Source organism: Chiloscyllium punctatum, chromosome 10, assembly GCF_047496795.1.
Source record: "Chiloscyllium punctatum isolate Juve2018m chromosome 10, sChiPun1.3, whole genome shotgun sequence".
Classification (NCBI taxonomy): Eukaryota; Metazoa; Chordata; class Chondrichthyes; order Orectolobiformes; family Hemiscylliidae; genus Chiloscyllium; species Chiloscyllium punctatum.
The window spans coordinates 4,901,844-4,923,962 of NC_092748.1; the positions used below are offsets into that span (position 1 = coordinate 4,901,844).

General features: G+C 42.7%; 1 protein-coding gene across 2 annotated transcripts in view; it reads right to left on the reverse strand.

Annotated features, from left to right (window-relative positions):
• The window catches only part of LOC140481835 (aryl hydrocarbon receptor-like), a 151,031-nt gene that overhangs the window by 27,524 nt on the left and 101,388 nt on the right, over nt 1-22,119 (reverse strand). For both annotated transcript variants that reach the window (XM_072578367.1, XM_072578368.1), the window contains 4 exons: nt 21,832-21,955; nt 17,369-17,499; nt 7,676-7,878; nt 3,506-3,615 (listed from right to left, as the gene is read on the reverse strand). In XM_072578367.1, coding sequence (XP_072434468.1) covers nt 3,506-3,615; nt 7,676-7,878; nt 17,369-17,499; nt 21,832-21,955 — 568 coding nt within the window. The remainder of the gene's footprint in view (nt 1-3,505; nt 3,616-7,675; nt 7,879-17,368; nt 17,500-21,831; nt 21,956-22,119) is intronic.

A 22,119-nucleotide genomic window follows, 5' to 3' on the forward strand; every position in this document is an offset into this window, starting at 1 on the left:
GTGGGGGGATGCTTATATGGAACTTAAAGACCAGAATTGGCCATTTATCCTGAACGGTCCTTAAGTTCAGTGTAACTGCAATAAACCTCACCCTAACTATGAAAAAGTCAGATTGTACATTTGTGCCAGATGCATGTCGTTTTATAGAGCAGGCCCACTCACTCCAACCACCGAGTTAAGTCTGGACCAAATTCACTCGGAGGAGATGACAACCTAGTGGTATAATGGCTAGATTGTTAATCCAGAGACCCAGGCAATGTTCTGAGGATCCGGGTTTGAATCCCACCACGGCAGATGGTGGAATGTGAATTCAATAAAAATCTGGAATTAAGAGCTTAACGAAGACCATTAATTCATTTTTGATGTTCTGGAAAAGCCCATCTGGTTCACTGATGTCCTTTAGGGAAGGGAACTGCTGTCCTTACCTGGTCTAGGACTCCAAACCCACAGCAATGTGCTTGACCCTTAACTGCCCTCTGGGTAATTAGGGACTAGGCTGAGCCAGCGACACCCTCATCCTGTAAATGAATAAAAAGGCTTCCTTCCGTCCAGCTTAGGATGGACTTAAAACGCAGGACTCGGGCATCCTGAGGCAGTGATCCCACCACTGGGATGAGGTGCAAGGCTGGGTGTCCAGCAATGACGGCGGGTGGATCTCGGACTGATTGTGAAGGCAACTCAGTTGCCGCAGTCCAGTCAAAGGAAATGGGTGGACTTCCAATTCAAGAGGAAGTGTAGGAGGCCAGCTGGATTGACAGCTCAGCAGACCCTCTCTGAAGAGTGCTTGTATGACCAGAAATCAAAGCAGTTATCAGTGCATCACTGCAGAAGAGAAAACACTCCAGGCCACAAGCCTGTCCCTTGGGCAAACCTGGCTGCAGAGGGAGTATTAAATTCAGGGAGGCAATGATTAGATTACTTACAGTGTGGAAACAGGCCCTTCGGCCCTTCGGCCCAACAAGTCCACACCGACCCGCCGAAGTGCAACCCACCCAGACCCATTCCCCTATATTTACCCCTGCACCTAACACTACGGGTAACTTAGCATGGCCAATTCACCTAACCTACACATTTTTGGATTGTGGGAGGAAACCGGAGCACCCGGAGGAAACCCACGCAGACACGGGGAGAATGTGCAAACTCCACACAGTCAGTCGCCTGAGGCGGGAATTGAACCCAGGTCTCTGGCGCTGTGAGGCAACAGTGCCAACCACTGTGCCACCGTGCCACCCCCAAATGATTCCTCACCCCCTGCCCCCCCCCGATCCCTCCCACCTTCACCCCAGCTCTGCTCCCATGATGCCTGCTTAGTTCATCAGGTTTTGGTTATATCTGGTAGGAGTTGCCAGCTTGGAAAATCCCGGACAGATTTTAATGCGTTGGGGTTTTTAAGTTGGCCTAATTGGCTTTCTGGTTGCTGCCCGGCAATTAACCACCAAAACACTCCACCCCTCCACCACCCCCTCCCCCTCCCTCCCCCCCCCCACCCCCCATCCCACCCCCTCCAATCTGACCTCGATGAAAAATAACCGGAGGCTGAGTCATGCCAGGAGATCGGCAGGCCATCTGGGAACAGGGTCAGCCTTCTCTGCTCCTCCCTCTGTATCCCAACAGAAAGGTGCCTCAATAGACAATGTGCTTGCTCAGGGTCAACATTTGCTGCCCAGGATTTATCTGGAATGCAGGAGAGTAGAGAGAATGTGTGCCAACAAAAGCACACAGCTTCCCGTAAATCCCTGCGGCTGATTTATTCGGCTGGATTGCAAACAGGTTTTCAGGTTAGGGACTGGGTAGTGTGATAGCCAAGTAGATGGAAAGGAATAGAAGCTGAATTTTTCTTTCTTTTCATAAATGGCAGGCTATTGTTTTCATCGTTCTGGGTCTCGGTCTGTCTCGCTGACTATATGCAGCTGTTTTCTATTTAGATTAGATTAGATTAGATTCCCTACAGTATGGAAACAGGCCCTTCGGCCCAACAAGTCCACACCAACCCTCTGAAGAGTAACCCACTCAGACCCATTTCCCCTACCCTATATTTACCCCTGGCTAATGCACCTAACACTATGGGCAATTGAGCATGGCCAATTCACAAAACCTGCACATCTTTGGACTGCGGGGAAGAAACCAGAGCACCCGGAGGAAACCCACGCAGACACAGGGAGAATGTGCAAACCCCACACAGACAGTTGCTCGAGGCTGGAATTTTTTTGCTCATTTTCTGTGGCAGTGTTTAACATCAGTAAACTTTAAATGTTGCCCCCCCACCCCTCCCCAAAAGGACCATCCCCAGATGTCAAGCCTTCACTGAGCTGTGGAGTGGGCTCAATGGCTTCATCCCCAAATCTTCAGCTGAACTATTGACAAAGGGAAGGGAGCAAACAGTAGATTTACTAGCATTCATCCAATTCCACACAGCTTGGCTTTTTGACAGTGACACTGTCCACCTTTGGGATTTAGATTAGAATCCAAATTAAACATGATGGTGCTACAGTCCTTGGGGTCAGGCGCAAATCAACATACTCTTTTCTCTGGCTTGAGTTGACACTAAGGAAAAAACAAGTTAAAATCTTGTTGGGGGGGGGGGGATGGTTTCCAGGGTTGGGGTCCTAAGAGAATGGAATGTTTTGGTCCTGTCTCTCAACCCAGTGGTAGGATCAGAGCCTCAGGATAAAAGTTTAACCTTTTCATGCCCCGTCCCTGGGTTTTAAGTGCGTCCCAAACCAGAAGGGAAGGAGTCAGAAGTCACACGATGCCTGGTTCTAGTCCAACAGGTTTATTTGAAATCACAAGCTTTCAAAGCGCTGCCCCTTCATCAGGTGAAGTCACTGCTGACTCTGTTCATCATCAGCACCTCCACACAGAGGGAAGCAAGCCTCGTTGCCTGATAGCTACGAACAATTTTAAGGTGAAATGAGTTTGGTCCAGTCTTAACACTGTAGCTGGGCCTGCTCTATAAAACGACATAAATGTACAATCTGACTTATTCATAGTTAGGGTGAGGTTTATCCCAGTTACACTGAACTTAAGGACCATTTGGGATAAGTGGCTCATTCTGGTCATAATGTTCCATACAAGCATCACCCTCCTCCGCTGTGTGGCTCTCTCTGGCCAGTGCAGGCACAGGGGACCAAATGACCTCCTTTTGTCCTGCATATTTTGAAAATGGAGGACATTAAACATACAATCTGGGTTGGACATTTAATACAAACCCCATTTGTCTATGGGGTCCATGTAGGAAGTGTTACCCACAGAATGTTGAACATTTCTCAAACATCTACTCCTTCCCATGGACACAAATATAGATTTTATTTTTAACTTCACTGAACATTTCACCAACAGGGTACCAGCAAGTGTATCTTCCTCAGAACTAGGCCTGCGCAGAAGCCAGCAAAGCTGAAAGGACCCCTCTGTGTTTTGATACTAGATATAGAAGCATTACAACACATGGAGAATACAGCACATGTAGTAAAGATGGAGGCAGCAGTGGGATTTATAGGGTACTTACTCCGGACATGATTTTCCGCACAGTGAAGCATATCTGCCGCGTGAATAAACTGGTATCCAGTTCCTCGAGCCCGGAGCTCAGCCTCCGTATATCCAAGAACAATCTTCCCCCTGGCACAGAGAGGAAATGGTTAAGCAATGCAGACAGAAACCTGGGAAGCAGCATGACTCTGCAAAACAACTTTGTCCCCTTTGAGATGTTGGATAGTGAACAACTCTCCCACTGGCGAGAAAACCTCCAACAGAAATTGGCTCAAATCTGCAAGGGGCAAACCCTCAGTTAAGGGGTGGAGGGATTCAATGGAACAAGATGTATCTCAGGTCCCCTGAATGAAATAGTTGGCTTTGAATTTTTCAGCAATCGTAAGTTATAGCGAAGCTGGTTAGTTCAGTTGGCTGAATACATAGTTTGCAACATAGAGTGATGCTGGCAGTGTGCCTTCAATTCCTGCTCCAGGCTACCATGAAGGGTTCTTTCAGATAGGGAGGTGACAGTCTAGTGGTAGTATTGCTGGACTGTTAGACCAGAGACCCAGGTTCAAATCCCTGACAGTGGATGGTGGAGCTTTGATCCAAGTTTTAAAAATCTGGAATTAGAGTCTAATGATGACCATGAATCCATTGTTGATTGTCAGGAAAAACCCATCTGGCTTACTAATGTCTTTAGGGAAGGAAATTCTGCTGTCCTTACCTGGTCTGTCCTACGTGTGACTCCAGACTCACAGATATGTGTTTGCCTCTTAACTGCTCTCTTGGAAATTAGGGATGGGCAATAAATGCTGGCCCAGCCAGTGATGCCCTGATTCCATAAATGAATAAGAAAGACCCTTGCTTCCCAACCCCTTCCCTCGCCTGAGGTATAGTGACCTTTGGATTGAGAGCAGTCCTACAGTCCTCTGGGACAAAGGGGACTTTAGCCTCACTGCAAAATGATCTGAGCATCCATGGTCTTGGCAAGGGGAAAGTAAATGAGAGCTCAAGGCTGCTTTGCTTGTGAGCTTTGACAGCCCCCCACCCCTCCAAAAGCCTTAACCTTCCCCTCGAAATGTGTCTCTGTCCAAAAGGTGCCACGGGTCCAAACAAAATCTTTTTGCCAGTCACTGCTGAAACTCAAACACAAAGAGAACAGATAGAGCTATTATCTAAGAGTCAGTCATTTTGGGGAATTAAGAGGAACTCTGGCTGAGAGAAAAGGCAAGGATAAATGGGTCTCCCATCAGGAATGTGACTGTCAGCATCAATTGAACAAACCAGTTGGTTTGTCCCGATTGGACAATACCAGCCCTATTTCACCAACAAGAACTATTACACACAAAAAAAAGCTATTTCCCTCTTACAAACTATAACTGTGACCTTGTCAATGGCTTCCAGCAACATCTTATTTCCATTCATAACACAGGATGTAGATTACTGATCAGCAAAGCAGGCTGCACATTAACTCAAGTGCCTGATAAGGATGCTACTGAGCTGTGTCAAAACACTTCCGATTATTCAAGTTGCAGTACAGGATATCGACTGGATTGAAAATAACCTACCCATGCATTGTTGTAAAAGCAATTTTACAATAATACAAATCATTGTAAAAGCAAACAAATTTTCTATTACCAGTCGATAATAATACCAATTATTAATCTTCGCAAATGAAATAGCTACTGCCTGAACTTAATCAAACTTCCACGTGAAGTGGAAACACAATGAGCACATTGAAGTGAGTGACTGGAGATTGGAATCATAACCTGGACTTCATGTGACTGTGAATGATGCTTAGCATTTTTCCACTGAGTTAGCTACTCTCCTTAGACCCAGGATTCCAGTCACTAACTGGAGGGCCACGTGATTTTCTTTGTAAATTCTCAAGTAAATTTGATATTGTTTAGGGTGGAAGCAGGAGATTGTTTGTTTTAAGAAACTTCAGCATGGACGGGGTGTTGGCCATGACCTCAATATTCTCAGGTTTTGTAGCAGAGGCCCAGCTATAAAGGGGTGAGCAAGCAGGCTGTCCATTGTGTCCCACTTCATGATGAAGGATGAATGAAGGCAGAGCTATCAGCATACCCCCACATCTTTCAGAACATCAATATTCATGTGAGTAACCACAGGGTTTAACTGAATCACATAATCTCATCCTGATCCTAATCCTGACCCCAAGACTTTGGCAGGTCTTCAGGATGATGGAGTGAGACTGCAGATTTCCAGCTCCATGCCATAATGCAACTGCATTAGAGTCCATTCAAGTGACAATGAAATTAACACATCGCCATACATCTCAACTGGCTGATAAACACCCATCTTTACACATCCTGACTTATATGTGATTCCAGGCACACACCCACATAGTTAACTCTTAACAGCCCTCTGACAGTAGTCCAGTAAGCCAATCAGCAATATCACCACCAGATAACTAGCAGTGGGCCTAGCACCAGGCTAACCAGCATCACAGAATTATTATGACCATTCAGACCATTGGGCTCTATTAACAAGTGTCAATCTCCTGCTTTTTCCTATTGTTATCAGAAAATCCATCCAGTGTCACCCTGAATGTCTCAATTGAACTGACCTGCACTATGTTTCCATGCACTGCATTCCACAGCTAAACTACTCGCTGTGTGAAAAGGTGTTTCTCACATCATCTTTGCTTCTTTTGCACATCACTTTTAAATCCATGCCCTCTCATTCTTGTTTCTTTTAGAACCAGAAACTGATTCACCTTGTCTACTTTTTCCAACCCACTCAGGATTTTGAAAACCTCATCAGATCTCCTCTCAGCCACCTTCTCTCCAGAGAGAAAGTATTCAATCTATCCTCAGCTGAAGTCTGCCATACCTAGAAACGTTCTAGTAAATTGATTCGGCACTCTACAATGTACTTGCATCTTTCCTATAATAGCCAAAAAAGAGAAAATCCGAAAAATCTCAGCAAGTTTGGCAGCATCTGTAAGGAGAGAAAAGAGCTGACGTTTCAAGTCTAACCCACCCTTTGACAAAGGGTCAGTTAGACTCGAAACATCAGCACTTTTCTCTCCTTACAGTTGCTGCCAGACCTGCTGAGATTTTTCAGCATTTTCTCTTTTTTGGTTTCATCTTTCCAGCATCCACAGTAATTTGCTTTTTTCCGATAATATGATGTCCACAACTGTACATAATATTCCAGCCGAGGTCTAACAAATGACTTATACAAATTCAATGTCACTTCCGAGCTCATGTACTCTATGACCTTATTAATAAAGCTGAGAATGTTGCATGCTTTGTTTACTGCTCTGTCTGTCTCACCAACAATAATCTGTGCACACAGACACCCAGGTCCCTCTGCTCCTGCATCCCTTTTATATTGTGTTTCAGTGTTCTTCCAACCAAAGTGCACCACCTCACACTTCTTTATATTAAACCTCATTTGCCAACTAACCGCCCACACTAACCAACTTATCAATGTCCTTTTGAAGTTCCACGCTGTCCTCTCACAGTTTAGAATTCTTCTAATTCTAATTCTTCTAAAATTTTGAAAATTGTCCCCCTGCATACCAGATCGTTAACCTTTATCGGGAAAAGCAAGGGTCCCAATACCGACCCCTGGGAAACTTCACCACAAACCTTCCTCAAGCCCAAGAAATATCTATTGGCCATTACTCTCTGTTGCCAATCACTGAGCCAATTTTACATCCACGTTACTACTGACTCTTTTATACCAGGAACTGTGCAAGGAGGTCAGTTAGCTCAGTTGGTTGGATAGCTGGTTTGCAATGTAGAGTGAACACAACAGTGTGGGATCAATTCCCATTCCAGCTAAGGTTACCATGAAGGACAGTCCTTAGGTTAAATCGTTACCAGTCATGTCTCTTGTGAGAGGGCAGCCCGAGAGTCTGAGAAGACAATGTTGATTCTAGCATGACCTACAACTTTCATCACAAGTCTGTTGTGGGGCATTGTATCAAATGGCCTTCTTGAAATCCATATATACTATGTGATAAGCCATTAAACCCTTGCCATTACCTCTTCAAAAAACTCCATCCTTGAAACTATGAAATATAAGAGTGGCATCACTGACATAGATTTGCTAGCAAATGGCACAAAGGAAATTCTGGACCACTTCATCAACGGGAGACTATTTTTGGCAATACAAGTCAAGCACCCAAAGTCTAAAGGTAGTTCGTTCGACTTTGTTCCCAGTTCCTTACTTGGCATCGCAGGCGAGTGGTGTGAAGTCTAGTTTATGTTTGGTCCTGAAGATCATGTTCCTGGTCCGAATCTCCAGGATGGAGGGAGGCTGGAGAGGTGTTGCCACGGCGAACAGAGCCAACTGAGGGGGGATGGGAGTACCGTCCTCCGCTTTCTTGTTCTGCCCATGTAGGAACTTCAGCCGGCCCTGAAATTTCAGAGCCTGGTAGGAAAAATAAAAACATCCACCAGAAAGAATAAATCTTCAAATTGAACTGCAAATAATGAAATTGCTGAGCATTTGAACACCGCTTCTGAATCTGCAGCCTTTTAAGAAATATGTTCAAGGTGAGGAGAGGGAGTTTTGCTTATTGACTATTTTTAGAATTCATAGAAGTCATAGAATCCCTGGTGTGGAAACAAGCCAATTGGCCCAACAAGTCCTCATCAACCTTCCAAAGAATATCTCACCCAGACCCATTCCCATACCCTATTAGTCTACGCTTCCCCTGACTAATGCACCTAACCTACACATCCCTGAACACTATGCGTAATTTAGCACGGCCAATTCACCTAACCAGCAATCTTTGGACTGTGGGAGGAAACCAGAGTGCCCAGAGGAAACCTACACAGACACACAGAGACTGTGCAAACTCCACATAAACTGTCACCCAAGACTGGAATCAAACCCGGGTACCTGGCGCTGTGAGGCAGCAGTGTTAACCACAGGAAATGGAGAAAACACAACCTTCAAAAGCAAGTGCACGCTTCCCAGTAAAAAGAATGAAAAGTAAAAGAGGAACATCAAAGCAAAAGGCCTCACACACTCCTGGGTTCTGAGAACATAACATGCAACTCCCTTGTTTTTCAAAAATCCGGCTATGGCAGCCTTACTAATATTCGATGATTCAGGCTACAATGCCATTGGAAATTTCAAAGACCAATATTACTCTGAAAGAAGAAACTCATTGCTGTCTCAGCTATGCAACTGTTTATTCTGAAACTGTTCCTCCAGTTTTAGGTTCTCTATAAGAAGGGAAACATTATCTCAGCATCTCGCTGTTTAGCCCCTTCAATAAGAGCACCTCTCTAAACCCCAGGAAATACAGAATCAGACTGCCCTGACAATTAAAACTCTTTCAGCCAGTAAATCTCTTTAAGCTGACTCCAATGTAAGTATTTCCTTCTTTTCATTAGGAGACTAAAATTATTGAAGTATTCGAGATGCAGTCTCAACAATGCTTTGCATAGTGGTTTCCATATTTTTACACTCAATCCTCCTTGCAATAAAAGGGCAATTTTTCATTTGCCTTCCTAATTAATGGCTGCATCTACATGCTAACCTTTTGTGTTTCATGATTAAGGACACCTATGTCCCTCTGCAGCTCAGCATTCTGCAGTCTCTCTCCTTGGAAATAATATACTGCTTTTCAATTCATCTTACCCACAATTCACAGTTTTCCTCACTATATTCCAGCTGGCAAGTGTTTGCACACTCACTAAACCAATCTATGTCCCTTTGCAGACTTCTTGTGTCTTCCTCACAACTTATGCTCCCACTTATCTTGGTATCCACACCAAATCTGTCTACAGTACACCCAACCTCTTCCTCCAAGGCAGTAACGTAGATTGTAAATAGCTGAAACTCTAGTACTAATCCTTCTAAAACCAAACTAGTCACAGTTTGATGATCTGGAAATGGCCAGTTATCCTGACTCTCCCAGACAAATGCAAAGTGCTCCAGATGCTGGATATCTGAAACATCTGGTCTCTTCTCTTTCATGTACTTTGACAGTAGGAGGTAGCACATCAATGTGACAGGCATTTCAGAACGGAAGTAGATATAGATAGTTACCAATCTGTTACCACTGGAATAGCCATTTACCGAAGGTTACTTGGACAGAAAGGAACTGCTAAAATCAACACATGAAACATACTGTTTCAATACTATTGGATATCGAAGAGAAAGACAGATACTATAACTGTTTAAATTTAAGTCCACTTTTCACAATGATGCCCAACAGACAGCGGGGGCTTTCTAACAATCTCTAAGCTCCAGAGACAATGATCTCACTGGCTCATCTGCTGCAAGTCGCCCCAGGAATAAACACAATGTTATGTGACCTGAGTGGCATCACTGAGAGTTCAAATGCCTTTCGGCAGGGGAAATGTCATTGCAAATCCATCAGCAGAGGTCAGCAATGATTAACCACAGTAATTGCAGAACTCCCACTGTAACTCTCAGATGGAATGTAAGAATGCAGGAGCTGTAATAAGCCATTCTGCATCTGGAGCCTACTTCATCATTTAACAAGATCGTGGCTGATCTTCTACCTTAACTCTCCCTCTTCACTCTATCCCCATAATCCCTGGATTCCCTTAGAATCCAAAACTAAACCAACAGCAATTTTTAACATAGCCAATGATTGAGCATTCACTGATCTCCAGAACCGAGAGTTTCACAGAGATGTACAGTACGGAAACTGACCCTCGGCCCAACTCGTCTATGCCGACTAGATATCCTAACCTAATCTAGTCCCATTTGCCAGCACTTGACCCGTTTCCATCTAAACCTTTCCTATTCATATACCCATCCAGATGCCTTTTAAATGCTGTAATTGTACCAGCCTCCACCATTTCCTCTGGCAACTCATTCCATACATGCACCACCCTCTGCATGAAAAGGTTGCCTCTTAGGTCTCTTTTTTTTAATAGATATTTTTATTGAAAAAGATTTTTAAGATTTTTTACAAAATTACAAAAATAATACACTAATCTAATCTAATCTAATATAGTGTATTCCACTTTGCAATATAATAACAACACCAATAGGAGGTTAAAAAAAATCTAACTTTTAATCTATTCTACAAACAACCAAAACATAAAAATAGGATATCATACATTACTGACAATAAAAAAGAGAAAAGACGACAAATAAGTAAATAAATAACTAAATACATATTCAAAATAGATTTATATCAAGTCATAACAAAACCCGTATTTATATGGGATTCCTCCTCCCGGTGACCCCAGAACCAGCTGGAACCATTACCGCAGCTAAGCAAAGACCCTGAACAATATGGCCAAAATATCTGTGTCGATGTAGTTCAAAACGGGCTGCCACGTTCTATAAAATAATTCCGTTTTTTGGTGCACTATATTTGGAAGGAAGTCAAGGGGGATATATTCCAAGACTATCCTGTGCCAGTTTGAAAGTCCTGGGGAACCTTCAGATACCCAATTCACTAAAATATTGTCCCTCACACAAAAGCAAAGGATAGTGGATAATTTCCTCCTGTATACATCCAAAGAGGGGAAATTTGGGAAGTGCAAGAGTAGAGACACTGGGTCCAACCCAATCTCTGTACCCAAAATTTTTGTCGAGGCATTCGCTACTCTATCTCAATGCCTGTGGATCTTATGGCATGTCCCCAGACAAAACGTGAGAGAGCAGACTTCAATTTTGCATTTAGGACACATTGGGGATGTTCCTGCCTTGAACTTTGCGAGTCGTTCAGGTGCCATGTGAGCCCTGTGAAGTATCTTCAATTGAGTAGGCTGAGTTCTGTTACAGATAGAGATCTTTCTGGCATTTTCCCAGATGTGTTCCCACATTTCTAAGGAGATTTCCATCCCTAATTCTTGACTCTAGGTTTTATGTAACCGTTCCATGTCCTTCGATACCTTATTGCATAGTAAAGGGTAGAGAGTACTGATCGAGGGCGGACCCATCGGCCGGAACACTCTCCTTTCCCCACCTGATTTATAAGGATTAATTATCAATGTGGTCTTCTTTTGTATAAAGTCTCGTATTTGAAAATACCGAAAAAAGTCCTTGCTGGGCAGCCCAAACTTCTGGCGCAGCTGCTCAAAGAACATCACGACATCCCCATTGAACCTAACAGTAGATACGTCTGGACTCCAAGATTTTGAAAATAGCATCAGTCAGCCCTGGCTGGAATCCCAGTGCTCCCACTGTAGGGGCATAAAAAGAAGGTTTTTGCAGGTTACCCTCATCTTGTCGCATTATCCTCCAGGCTTTGATTGTATTTAATTCAATAGGGTTTTTACAATAATCCGTAATAACTCTCATCTTGTCCATAAATAGTAGATTGAGGAGGGGATATTTTGCTTGGGAGGCCTCAATATCTAAGCAGATTGATTGTGGGTCATAAGAGACCCAATCAGCCAGATAAGATAACAGAGAGCTCAATTGGTACCTCCTAAAATCAGGAAAGCCCAGCCCTCCCTTTACTTGCGGAAGCTGCAGCTTTTTAATTTGATAAGGGGCTGTCTATGACTCCAAATAAAGGAGCTGAGCCAGTTGTAGAGCTTACACAACAGCTGTCTCAGTAGCATCAAGGGGAGCATTCTCACAGGATATAGAAGACAAGGTGGAATGTTCATTTTAACTAGGGCTATTCTACCTAGCCAAGATATCGGGAGATCTTCCCAGCGTTGAACATCCTGTCTTATTTTCTCTAATATGTGTGTACAGTTGGCTGTATACAGCTGACCAAATGCCGGAGTAATAAAGATACCTAAGTACAGAAAACCTTCTCATGACCACCTAAAGGGAAAACCAGATCCATCCGGAAAATTGGATCTACTGGCAAGGCCTCCCAACAGCATAGCCTCTGATTTCACAAAATTGATTTTCAAGCCTGAGAACATATCAAATAAATTGACCACTTGAATTAGGCGGGGCACAGATGTCAAAGGATCACTTAAGAAAAGGAGTATATTATCCACATAGAGAGTAATTTTGTGCTTGCCCGATCCAACCTCTGGAGCCACTATGTAAGGGTCAGTCTGTATAGCTTCTGCTAGCAGCACAATCACTGGCGTAAATAATAAAGGTGAGAGAGGACATCCCTGGTAACAGCCTCTGCCAATGCTAAAGCTATCCAAACTTAAACCGTTGGTGATCACCGCTGCTTTGGGATCATTATATAATACTGAAACCCATTTAGTAAAGACTTCTCCAACACCAAACTGTTCCAGCGTCTAAAAGAGATAATATACAATAGGTGCAGGAATAGGCCATTCTACCCGATCGAATGCCTTCTCTGCATCTAGGGAGATAACTGATCCCGGTATCGCTCCCTGCTGGCAGGCTTGTACCATATTTAAGAAACTTCTAATGTTATTAGTTGATCTGCGACCCTTTATAAACCCTGGTCCTTTTTTATAATGAATGATAAAACCCTCTCCAGTGTTAATGCTAACATTATTGAAAGAATTTTAAAATCCACATTTAACAAGGATATGGGTCTGTACGAAGAGCAGTCATCTGGGGCCTTTCCCTTCTTAAGAATGAGAGAAATAGTTGCTTCTCTCAGAGAAGGCGGGAGGCAGTCCTGACTATGTGAATAATTATACATATTTGTAAGTGGCCCGACCAATTCCCCTATAAATTCTTTACAGAACTCAGTCTGGAATCTGTCTGGTCAGGGCACTTTGCCACTCTGAAGCTGCCTAACAGCCTCCTGTACTTCCTGGATTGTCAGGGGGCCATTCAAGAGCGACACCTGCTCCGAGGTTAGGCCTGGGAGGGCCGGATTTTTAAAGAAAGACTCTGTCTTCCACATTCAATCCTCACAGTCCTGTGACTTATACAATTCAAAATAGAACTTTTTACGATTACAAGTCAGGGTACCAGCACTCTCTCTAATAGACGTAATGGCTTGGGGAGCCTTTTTCTTTCTGGCAAGGTATGTTAGATACCTGCCAGGCTTGTCACCGTATTCAAATAGTTTCTGCTTTGCGAATAATATCTCCCTCTTTGCTGTTTGAGAAAGTGCAGTATTCAAAGCTGCCCTCAGGGCTGTGATCTGCAGTAGCTTAGTAATGGAGGGTCTATCGGCATACGCGGTTTCTGCTGCCTTCTGCCGAGCCTTGAGCAGATGCTGGTGTTCTCCATTTTGTCTTTTCTGGGTCGCAAAATATGAGATAACCAAACTTGGCGTATAATCCTTAGCAGTCTTCCACATCGTCAAAGGGTTACTGGCCGTGCCTGAGTTGATATCTCAGAAGGTTTTTAATTCCTGTGAAAAATATTTTATGAACTTGCTATCCTTCAAGAGGAAAGGGTGCATACGCCAATATCGGGAACCTATCTCATCATCACTGGTCTTAACCTCCATATATACTGCGGCATGGTCAGAAATAGTTATATTACCCATTTTACAGGACAGTATCGAGTTCAAAAGGGTCGAGGGGACAAAAAACATGTCGATTCTGGTAAGGCACTTGTGTGGGTTAGAATAAAAAGTAAAGTCTCTCCCCTCAGGATAAAGACACCTCCACACATCTACCAGCCCCTAGCTCCCTATTCAGATCCGCCCAACTGCCTAGATCTCCTAGGTATCCTGTCTGTCTCTGGGTCAATTATACAATTAAAATCCCCCCCATAACTGTATGGCGGACCCCAAGAGCCAACAACTTAGAGAACACTTCCATTACAAATTTAAAAGGGTGTGCCGGAGGGCAATAAAGATTCAAAATCCCGTATTCCTCTCCATTTATTCGGGCTTTAATCAATATGTACCATCCAGACTCATCTTTTATCTGGCTTAGCATTTGGAAGGGAAGATTCTTCCGGATAAGAATGACCACTCCCCTACTTTTTGAGCTGAAAGATGAAAAGAACACCTCGCCAAACCCACCCTGTTCTACCTTTGAGTGCTCCTTATCAAGTAGATGTGTCTCCTGTAAAAGAGCTACAACAACCCTTTCTTTTTTAAGACTTAGTAATATATTTTTCCTTTTGATTGGCGAGTGGCTCCCCTTGACATTCCAGGTGCACCACCTAAACAAATGGCTCGCCATGATCGTCCAAGCAAGCCCAAAACCCTCAGGAGGAAGAACCCCAGCCAAAAGACATTGAATAAAGACCAAAAACAATTCACATGTAAAAAAAACTCTTTGAAACAGTTAAATCAAAACAACTAAGAGTCTGGACTCACCACTCCAGAGCCTGGACCTGACCCACAGATAACTCAGCAGCAGACCAACAGACTCCAAGGCCTCAGCCCATTGCTCCACCCCCCCTAACTGCTGGGGGGGTGGGGGGGGGGGTGCTGTCTGCTGCGAACTGTGAGAGCCTTTGCCTTTAGTCATTCTAAAAGGCACAAAACTGTTAAAGTTTGATGCAAAATGGCCAAGGGTGGTGGGCAAAAACTGTTTTAAGTAATTTAGCAGGTGAGATGAGGGTGGGCACCCCACTTTGCCTGAGTCTTGGGCAGAACTCTGCAGACTCACACCTACTGGGTTACCGCCATCTTGTATCTCCCTTAGGTCTCTTTTATTTCTTTCCCCTGTCACTCTAAACCTATGCCCTCTAGTTCTGAACTCCCCCACCTCAGGGAGAAGCCTTCTCTATCTACCCTAGCCATGCCTCTCATGATTTTATAAACCTCTATAAGATCACCCCTCAGCCTCCGACACTCCAGGGAAAACAGCCCTAGCCTATTCAACCTCTCTCTATAACTCAAGCCCTGCAATGCTGGCAACATCCTTGTAAATCATTTCTGAACCCTTTCAAGCTTCTGAATGAAGAACTTTCTCATCATCTCAGTCCGAAGCAGACGACACCCTTATCATCTCCGCTGTTGAAGGGATAATGATTTTGCCACCATTTGTTACTCTAGGAACTATACACCTCAGACATCAACAGAAGGATTTCAACAAAATAGATAATGGGTTTGTTGAAAAGAATGGTGCTGGAAAAGCACAGCAGGTCAGGCAACATCCGAGGAGCAGGAGAGTCGACGTTTCGGGCATAAGCCCTTCATGAGGACCATTTCTTTGATGTCTGAGGAACCTCAACAGTCTCATGCAATGCCATCTCACAAATAAACATATTTTATTTCAATCACAAAAACTGTGATGTGAACCACAAGGTGCTGTGTGAGGAAAGGCAAGTGTGGTGTTTAAAGAGACATGTTGATCAAGAAACCAAGGACAACTCTCTGCTGTTAATACATACAAACTATGAGTAGAAGTAGCTCATTCAGCCCTGTGCACCTTCTCCACTACTCAATATGATCATGGTTGATCCTCTTTTGCAATGTCTTATTTCCCCCTTTCTCCCCATACCTCTTGATGCCTTTCAAATCTAAAAATTCATCTCTTTCTTGAAAATATCCAGTAACCTGACCACCACAACCTTCTGTGGAAGTGAATTCTACAGGTTCACTGTCCTCTGAGTGAAAAAACGTTTCCTCATCTCAGTCCTAAATTGTCTACCCTGTATGCTGAGACTGTGCCCTGGTTCCAGATTCTACAGCCAGGGAGAATATGCTCACCATTTTTAGTCTGTCAGCCCTGTTAACATTTTATATGTTTCAATCAGATCCCATCTTATCCTTCTGAATACCAGTGAATACACGCACAGTTGAACCAATCTCTCCTCGTCGGACAGTCCTGTCAATCCCCTTATCAGCCTCATGACACCCCCCCTCCCCTCCGCTGCACTCCGTCTGTGGCAAGTATATCCTTTCTCAGGTAGAAAACCCAAAATTGTATAGAGTACACCAGACGTGGTTCCACCAAGGCCCTGTACAATTGCAGCAAGACATCCCTACTTCTGAACGCAAATCCCCTCACAATGAAGACCAATATGTTATTTGTCTTTCCAATCACCTGTCTACTTTCATTGGCTGCAGTACATGGACACCCAGATACCTTCATACATCCACACTTCGCAAAATATCACCTTTTAAATAATAATCTTCCTTTCTGTTTTCCATACCAAAGGATATAACTTCACATTTCGCCGCATCTGCCATGTGTTTGACATTCATTCGACTTGTCAAAATCAGCTTGAAGCCTTTTCACACCCATCTCACAATTCACAATCCCCACAGAAAATTTGCAAATGTTGCATTTGGTTCCTTTATCCAGGTCATTTATTTATATCATGGATAGCTAGGGTCCAAATACTAATCCTTGCGGTATCCCACTACTCAATGCCTGCCATTCTCTGTTTCCTGCCTGTCAACAAATTCAGGACGCATGTCAATGTATTATCCACCATCCCATGTACTTTAATTTTGCCCACTAACCTCTGATCAGTGGCCTTCTGAAAATTGACTACTTATTCTATCTGCCTCTTCAAAAAATACTTCTTTAAAGAGTACTAGAGGATCTTTAATGATCAGATGTAACAGTACCACAGGCAAACTGGACCTCAGTTCACCGCCTGACTGAGGTTTGACTGCACTGGCAGTGCAGAACCCTCTTTGCACTATACTGAAATACCAAACTTAGTCATGGATTCAAGTGCTGAAATGCAGTTTAATTACCCTCATTGCTCACTGATCCAAGAAGAGAGCACTTGATGCAGTCAAAACAAACTAGGTTAGTGCTTCAAGTCTGTGACCTTTCAATGCTCTACAGACACTCCAAGACCTGTTTAGTATTTCCAGTACTCATTACATGTTGCTTTTGTATGACAAACTGGAACTGCTAAAAAGACAAAAGCAAGTAAAAAGAGACAAAATATACTGGAAACAACGTGTTGGTTTTAAGAACTGAAGAATAGATTCCATTATTTCACTTGACTGTTTGGTTTCAGAGATTCTGTAAAAATATATTTAAATCACTTACTTTCTGCTGAAGTTGCTTTTAGCAAAAGCCTTTCTAGCGAGCGATAACACAAACATAAAACCAGTCACTACCATGTTAAATAATTGAAGACAGTAACCTACCAAGAAACCAGATGAATTATCCAACAAACAGCGAAACCTACAGACAAAGTTCCTCTCGAGAAATGACGTATGTTCTGGTGGTAACTGTTCAGGGTTGTAGCAAATTACAGCTGTTGAGTTAGCTTTCTCACCTGAAAACGATGTTGGAAAACAAAGAATAAATTAAACTGCCACTAATGACACAGAGGCATGGCTGGAGGGTGACACAAACTGGGGCCCGAACATTACAGGACATGCCATTTAGGGAGGATGGGAAGCTAGGAAAATGTTACAGGGGTCAGGGCAGGGATGGCTCTGCTAATTAATGATAGTCTCAGCACAATACAGAAAGATGATCGAAGTTCAGGACACCAGGTTGTAGAAGCTGTTTGGTTCGAGTTGAGAAATTATACTGTCACGCTATTGCTTCTGGAGATATTGTACAGGCTCCTTCACAGTAACCATGTGGTAGGATGGAGTTAAATGCAAGAAATAGTGGGAGCCTGTCAGAAAGGCACAGCAATTATCATGGGGATTTTCATCTACACGTAGACTAGATACACCAGATGAACAAAGTTAGCCTCAGACAAGTTCAGAAGACACTTTGGAGATATTTTCTTAGAACTGCACATTCTGGAGCCAACCAAAGAGCAGACCATAACAGACCTGGTATTGTCCAATGTAATAGGATTAATGAATAGCGAAGACACTCTGAGGGAGCAACAATCACAATGTGGCTGAATTTTATATTCAGTTTGAGAGACAGCATATTGGATCCAAAGTTAATATTTTAAACTTAAGTAAGAACTTGTATAAGTGCAAGGAAGCCGAGCTAGCTCAGTTAACTGGCATATTGGAATAGAGGTTAGTACAGCAGAGACACAAGCAGCAGAGGGGGGCATTTCGGATTATGTACGATAGAGACATTCCACTGACTAAGAAAAATTCCAAGGAGAGGACTCACCGTTGATGGTTAGCAAAAAAAAAGTGAAATCTAATATTAAACTCAAAGAAAAAGAACTTAATTGTTCAAATGTTGATGGTGATGAGCTGGTTCAGGACTGATGGACTCTCTTCAAGCTATATCTTTCTTCTTTTTCCATTATTCTTAAATTATTCAAAATGGCACCCTATCGTGGCGACAAATGAACACTTTTCACTCTATTTTATTGTATTCTTACTGTAAAATACACGTGACGATAAAGTCAAAATCAGGTAGCTGGCAGATCAAAGGAATGGGCAGAATATGTTTAAAAAACAAAATTTGGCTAATAGATTATTAACTGGGAGAAAAAAAAGACAAGTGAAAGACATTGGAAATATAAAAAAAAAGATAGCTGCAGTTAGTACAGATATATTAAAAAGAGTGAACAAATTGAGAGTCTGATAGAAAGTGAATCTAGGGAATTAATGATGGAAAACAAAATGTTGGCAGGTGAACAGGTCTTTTGCATTTTCTTCCCTGTAGAGGATACAAGTAAATCCCCAAGACGGGTAGGAGGAACTCAAAAAGTTAGTCACCAAGGAAGTGTTACTGAGCAAACTGATGGAGCCGTGGGCTGCTAACTCCTCAGGTTCCTGATGGATTTCACCCTAGTTTCTTAAAAGACGTAGGCAATGAAATAATTATGTGCTGATTTTAATTTTACAAAGTTTTGTAAATTCAGGGGAGGTTCCATTACATTGAACAACAACAAATGTAGCTCTTTTACTTAATATGGGAGCAAGACAGAAAGCAGAAAACGACAGGTTAGTTAGGTTAACATTGATGACATCGAAGATGTCAGAAAGGCAAAAACACAGAAGCTGTTATTCAAGACAATAAATGAGGGCACTTAGAAAAATTCAAAGTAATCAGGCAGAGTGAGCAGGATTTTGTAAACTGAAAGTAATGTTTAAACAAGTTTTTGGAATCTTTGAAGAAGTAATACAAACTCTGGATAAAGGGAAATCAGTGGTCGTATTGTGCTTACATTTCGAGAATGCATTGATAAAGGTGCTCTGTTGAAGGTTATTGTGGGAAATAAAGGATCATAATGAAAAGGGGTTGCAGTGATAGAAATTCTCTAATCAGCCTGCTCAGGGATGTTATAACACACCTCTGGAGCAGATGAGATTTGTGCCTGGGTCTCTGGCCTCAGAGGTAGGGACACTACCACTGCACCCGAAGAATCTTTAAACTTGCAGGGATGGAAGAGTAGTGTGCTTATCAGCAACAGACATCAGACATAAATAGGCATTTTTGAATAGCAATTTGCAATGCATGGTGTTGCACTGTAATTAGCCCATGGCTACTACTCCTGAAACCTACCTGGTGTCCCCAGTCCTGGGAAGAGCAGGTGTGAGTATCAGGTGGATGTTAGAGCTGGGTTTTGGTCTGCCCACAATGAAATAGGCCACTGACAAAATGCCACCAAGTCTTGTCTCTCTCCAATGAGGCACTAAAATGTTACCACTACAAATTGGGATGTGGCAGAACTGCAGAGGTTAGAGATATGACCCTTTAGTTGTGGAATCACTTAGCTCTGCTTATGGCAGGCTGCTTCCGTTGTTGAGCTTGTGAGTAGCTTTACCAGGTTGACACTTTGGCTTGACAGCAATGCTTTATAAACCCAGACCTGAATGCTGAGGGAAGATACAGACTTTATAAACTGCCTTTTACTTTGGTAAATTTGTCTGGCCAATTCAACTTTTGGGAAAAGGTCCAAATATCAAAATCAATGCATAAATGGCTAATTCTCCCTCACCCAGTAAACCTTTTTGCTCGCATCTTAATGATATTTAATTGAAAGATGTGCAAATGTGTTATGACACGGGGTAAACCTTCCTGCTTAATTTAAATCAGCAACACAGAAACGATTTCTCTCGTGCAGTAATCTGTGAAAATCTGAGAGGCCAAGAGCTATTTAAAGTAAAAACTAACAACTTTATTTCTTTAAATATAACAGAGAATAATTAACTAACAACTATTTACAACGCCTTCGTCTAACTTTATTTTTTACTTTCCCTTCTATAATAATTGTCCGATAAAACCTCCAATTAAGATTTACTGAAAAATTCAAATTTTACAACCAGCCAGCAGTCAAATCTTCTCATTATATCTTCCGCTGCAGAGTTGCTCTCCTGGTCTGTGTTGACGCTTTTCTCTGTGCAATCTCCTTCTCTTGACAGGTACCTCTCAGAGAGTTCTGACTAGCAGCCTACATCTGTTGGCCTTTTGGCAGTCCTCCCTCAACTGTTCAATTTTTCCCAGTCTTATACCCGCAAAGCATCGGATTGTGTCAGTGGCTTTTAATATCGTCAATTTACTAAACTCAAACTTGATTGGAGTTTGGTATTTTTTGGGAGTATAATTTAAACTGATTGGTCTAACACAAATTTGTTTTTTTCTCCAGGCAACCAGCTACCTTAGCTGCTGGACCAAAAGGTTACATTATATCTTGTTCAGAACACTTGGTGCTGTGAGGTAGTTCTGCCAGCTTTGAACTTTCTGAAAGGCACAGTACACTTTACACCTTCATAACACATTGACATCGATCTTGCAAGCGGGATGTTTCCAATTGTGACACACTGACAGGTGACAGCGTTTTGAGTGATAAAAGGGCACATCCATTTGTTTTAAACAATGGTTCATCAGCAAGGTGAGATAATAACATGGAAGCATTTTAAGGGTTAAATATTTGTTGAAATTACTAATTCCCCAGAAGCCCATTCCTTACAAATACATCAGTGAGGCAGAAAATGCAGCAGTTATAACATTTTACCACAAGTACAAACATTTCATGTTAGTTTTTCCTATTATTTAATCTTATCTCATCCTCCCCTGATTTACTCCACCTTCACTGATTCTGTTCAGTTCCTTGTGCAGGTTCAGTGGCTGTATTGCTCAACCAATATTCAACGGCCAAGACTCCTATTACTGAAATACTGAGTTCAAGTCCAATCATAGCTGATTAAGAATTCGGAAAGGAGTTTACATCAAAATCTGGGAATTACAAGGTGGCATTGACAAAAGTGGCCATGGAACTGTCAGATTGCCGACAAACCCCAACCGATTCCGTGATGGCATTTTGGGATGGGATGGGACACCTGCAGACCCACTCACCTGGTCAATGTGAGATCAATCCTACACCAAGTTGGGAGGATTGTCTCAGGCCCCCCTGAAGTGGATTACTAAGCCATTTCGCTTCAGGAGAAAGTCCATTCAAAATGGACAATAAATACCAGCATTACCCTATATCCAAAGACTGAACCTTTAAAAATTATTGACATTCCCTTCTTATTGTTCTAACTCATCCCACCTCGATCCTCTCCTCCTCCCCAAACCTCTTAGCTCTAAGACCACAGCATTGACTAATTTCCATTTTGTTAGCTTATCTTCAACTTTCTAACTTTGATCTCGTTTTGCGACATGGGTCTCAACTGCCTTAGAGGGGGTCTTAAAAGAAGGAAGAAATGGGTGAGAGGAAAGGTTCTCCACTTGCCTGTTAGAGCATCCCCTGCTTTGCTGATGCTGGGAGGGTTCAATGCCCAGTGGAGATTTCGGCGTATTTCCTGCTGGTCTTCTGTATGAATCAGCTCATACACACTTTGGTGCATGACATCAGTCTGACAATAGAAAATACATCAAATCCTTCAGATTCACCAAACAGATTTGGCACTGAGTCATTATTAAATGTTAGAAAAAAGGGGCAGGAGATAATTTGGCACCTCAGACCTGTTCAGCCATTCAGTAAGATCATGGCCGACCTTAGGTGTTAAGTGTTAACTTC